Source organism: Drosophila virilis, chromosome 2, assembly GCF_030788295.1.
Source record: "Drosophila virilis strain 15010-1051.87 chromosome 2, Dvir_AGI_RSII-ME, whole genome shotgun sequence".
Taxonomy (NCBI): domain Eukaryota; kingdom Metazoa; phylum Arthropoda; class Insecta; order Diptera; family Drosophilidae; genus Drosophila; species Drosophila virilis.
In genome coordinates this window covers 15,271,268-15,275,000 of record NC_091544.1, presented here as the reverse complement: position 1 = coordinate 15,275,000, position 3,733 = coordinate 15,271,268, and the positions used below count along the sequence as shown (strand labels likewise).

Here is a 3,733-nt window from a genome sequence, read left to right as displayed (position 1 = left end):
ATCCACAAAGCTGTTGCTGATTCCAACTATATATTTTTGGTTTACGCAATAGTGTACTGCTGCTTTATTACGTCCGTATTTGTGAGTGGCGTACTGAATGGGCAGCCGCCGTGGTTTCTATACAATCCGATATTTGATTGGCGCAGTAGCGCGATCAATTTTTGGATGCAATCGATTCTTGAGCAAATCTTTGTAACCTTATCGGTGTTGACGGTTCTAATTTGGGATACATATCCCCTAATTTTTGTGTTTATGATGCGAGCACACATCAAGTTGCTGAGGGAACATATCCTTAATCTGCGCACAGATCCCCTTAAAACAGAGACTGAGAACTATGATGAACTCACACGCTGCATTCGGGATCACAAGCTGATTTTGCAGTAAGAAAACACACATTTCGATCAATTCCGTTTTGCCTAGATTATATTTTATCTAGATGCTGTGATATTATGCGCCCCGTCCTCTCGGGCATCATCTTTGTACACTTTCAACTGGTGGGAGTTCTACTCGGAGTGATCATGATTAACGTTTTATATTTTTCGGATCTCATGCATGGCATTTCATCGCTTATATATCTAACTGCTATTCTATTGGAATCATTTCCCTGCTGCTACCTGAGCGATTTGCTCGCCGAAGACAGCACTGATTTGTTGAATTTACTGGCCCAATCGAACTGGATCAATGCTCAGCGCAAATATAAGTCCACTTTAATTATATTTATGCACCACGTGCAACAGCCGATTGTCTTTATAGCCGGTGGCCTCTTTACCATCTCAATGAATAGTAACATTAAGGTGCGTAGTTTAACATATATATTACAAAACAAATTGATTTAATGCAATGCAATTTTCAGATGGCTAAATTTGCGTTCAGCGTTATGACCATAGTGCAACAAATGAATCTGGGCGATCGCTTAAAATAGGCTGTGCATTAAATTTTTGTAGAGAGCATCACAACTTTAATTGATTTTAAATATTTTTGGTTTTTTCTTTATATAACAGCGGATATTACCCCGCCTTTTTCGTAGAAAGTTAAGTAATAAATATTATAGATATTACACCCAGTTTCCACCCGTGGGCAATTTAATTGCTCACGCAGTATCTTGCACTCCACCTCTTTTTGAAATTATATTTAAAATGCGTCGAATAAAGATCCATAATTTGGAATCAACGCTCTCCGTTCATGTTATTCTTGTCGTGAGAATCTTGGGGCCGAAAAATAAATTGCTTTAATATTTTTATAGACATGCATTTAGAGCTAATTATTAGCATCTGTAATCGCGGGAATAAAACAGCTGGACGGAGGACATGTGACTCGACAAGTATTTATTTACAAAGGTCTGGGGGAAAACAGCTGCTCGAATCTCATGTAAATTTAATGGCAAACTTTTAAACCTAAGCATATTGCACTCTGGTGGCAGCTCATTTTATAATCCAGCTGCACTAGGTCTGCGCATATCTCACAATCTTTTAGCGGACAACTGAATTTTATTTAAGTTTAAAGTATATTCTATATAAATGATATTGTTCGAATTGAGAGATACCCAAAGCAGATCAAGGGATGTTTATTCACTGACTAGGTTATAAGGTGCACCTCACCTAAGTTGGGGGTGTTAATGAAGCAAAGTTCGGCTTTAATTTCCCCGTAGATAAATAGAGTGTACACTTTTCAACCATCTTGCAAGCATATTGCTGGTCAGCTCAAAGGCAAGGCGGTTGCCATGCATCCGCAGACTGTTGCTATAGTAGCACGTGATTTGGACACAAGCTAAAAATACACCCAGTTTTTAATTTCGATTATAACAAAGTGGAGCTTCGAAACGATTCTAACTGCTATTTTACACTGTCAAAAAAGGCTCTCAAGAGCCTGTCAAACTGGCGTGCTATAGATATAAATAACCGAACTTACTTTCTGATTGCTCTACATATGATGACCCACCCTAATAATAATCACGTGAACAGCATCATCCATCAAAACCACCTGATCCAGCAATTTGCACCACCTAGCAGCAACTGCATTTGCTCTGCGCCGCACTTGTGTCGCTGTGAAACGCGCACATGTTGCAGTCAGCATAAGGACTATCATGTCAGATCGGGGCAAGTTCATCAGGGCGATCAGCGCACGCCTCATTTAACCAGTGCCCTTCCCCCTTCGCCAGGCAGCATTGTCAGCCTGAAGAACCGCCCCTAAAGTCTATATAACACCCGAATCGCAAATCAGAAAGGCAAACATGTTTCTCATTCACATCAAATTATAACACGAACAAAAGCGATTAATTAGTGATAGGCCGAACTGGCGAGGAGGGTTGCTTTTGCCGCAGGATCGCAACCGCATTGTAATCGAAACCCACAAACAGGAAGGGAACTGCGCGTGCTCGCATTGCCAATCGCTGAAGCAGCAGCTGAGGCAAGCGCGAACATGTGCAACTGCTAGCGTCGCCTTTTGGGCTACAGCCAAACGCCCCAAACGCCCCAAACACCCCAAATCCCCAAATCCATGCACGTGCATATGTCATTTTTATGGCGCTGTTCGTGTTGCCATAAATCCATAACAATATGACAAGTACAAGTACTTTAGCGGCAGCTTCTCTCATGTGCAACATGTTTGCACGTTCACGCCAGAGACGCCCTGGACCGGAGCTGGGCATGGACATGGGGCATGATGTTGTTGTTGCTGTTGTTGTTGTTGTTGTTGTTGTTGTCGTTGTTGTTGTTGCCAGCAGCTTGGGGCTGCTTTGGGCTACCTTCAGGTGATTGCGATCAGCAGCCATGTGTGTGTGTGTGTGTGTGAGTGCATCTTGTGCCAGGATGCTCATTTGTGAGCTGTTGCTGCTGCTGCTGATGCTGATGCTGCTGCAGTTGCTGTTGTCTACGCTTCATTTGGCGTGGCTACAAAATATTTTGCGCCACTCGCCGCCTGACATGATTTACATGAAGTCAGGGCAGACGCACGTTTTTATTACATTTTCGTGGCTGTAAGTGCGCCCAAGCCAAGCCACCGCAAGCACCACCAAACGACAATAACACTGACAACTGCGTCTCGCCGGCTTGGCTTTGATTTTCGTTGTGGTGTTACGCATCGACATGGAAAACCCAACAGCTGTGCGGGACGACAAGGGGTTAAGTGCGCATAATCATTTATCATGTTTTTTTTTTTTGTTACAATTTTCAAGTGCACCATCACCACCAACACCACCACCACCACCACCACCGCCAACTGGCAACAACTATAATAACTACAAGCCAACGCGCCCACTTGTTTGCAATTAAACAAAACAATAAAAAGTGTGGCAAGTTTTTTTATACTTTATATGTTCTTGATGAACTACATTTGGTGGTGGTGATGGTGGTGGTGGTGGTGGTGTTTCTGGCGCACAGACGCACACTTGTCACTGTCGGGATGAATGTCGCCCGTGTGTCGCATACGATCTACAGCTTAAGTCGACAGTTTAATTTAGCTTTGGAAATTGAATTAAATACTCGACTTAAGATCGTAATCGTAATCCTTATACGACCATGCGTAATCACATCATTTATTGGATTTTCAAGCTTATTTGGCTTCATTAGGTTTTAATCAATTTGAAGATCAAACATAGAAAAATTGTCTTTCGTTTAAAGTTAAGAGCTATGTTTACAAGGCGACGGCGATTGTTGTCTTTGGTGGTCTCATGGGTTTTTTTTTGGTGGCCTCTTGGGTTTTTTTTTGTTTTTTTGAGTTAATTGTGTGTCTATAG

General features: G+C 42.2%; 1 protein-coding gene across 1 annotated transcript in view; it reads left to right on the top strand.

The window, feature by feature from the left end:
- Positions 1-1,171, top strand: part of LOC6630620 (odorant receptor 59b) — a 1,614-nt gene extending 443 nt beyond the window's left edge. The window contains exons 1-3 of the mRNA XM_032436383.2: positions 1-380; positions 437-794; positions 854-1,171. The exon at positions 1-380 is cut by the window's left edge and continues 443 nt beyond it. Of these exons, the coding sequence (XP_032292274.1) occupies positions 1-380; positions 437-794; positions 854-922 (807 nt within the window). The 3' untranslated portion in view covers positions 923-1,171. The remainder of the gene's footprint in view (positions 381-436; positions 795-853) is intronic.
- The last annotated feature ends 2,562 nt before the right edge of the window (positions 1,172-3,733 follow it).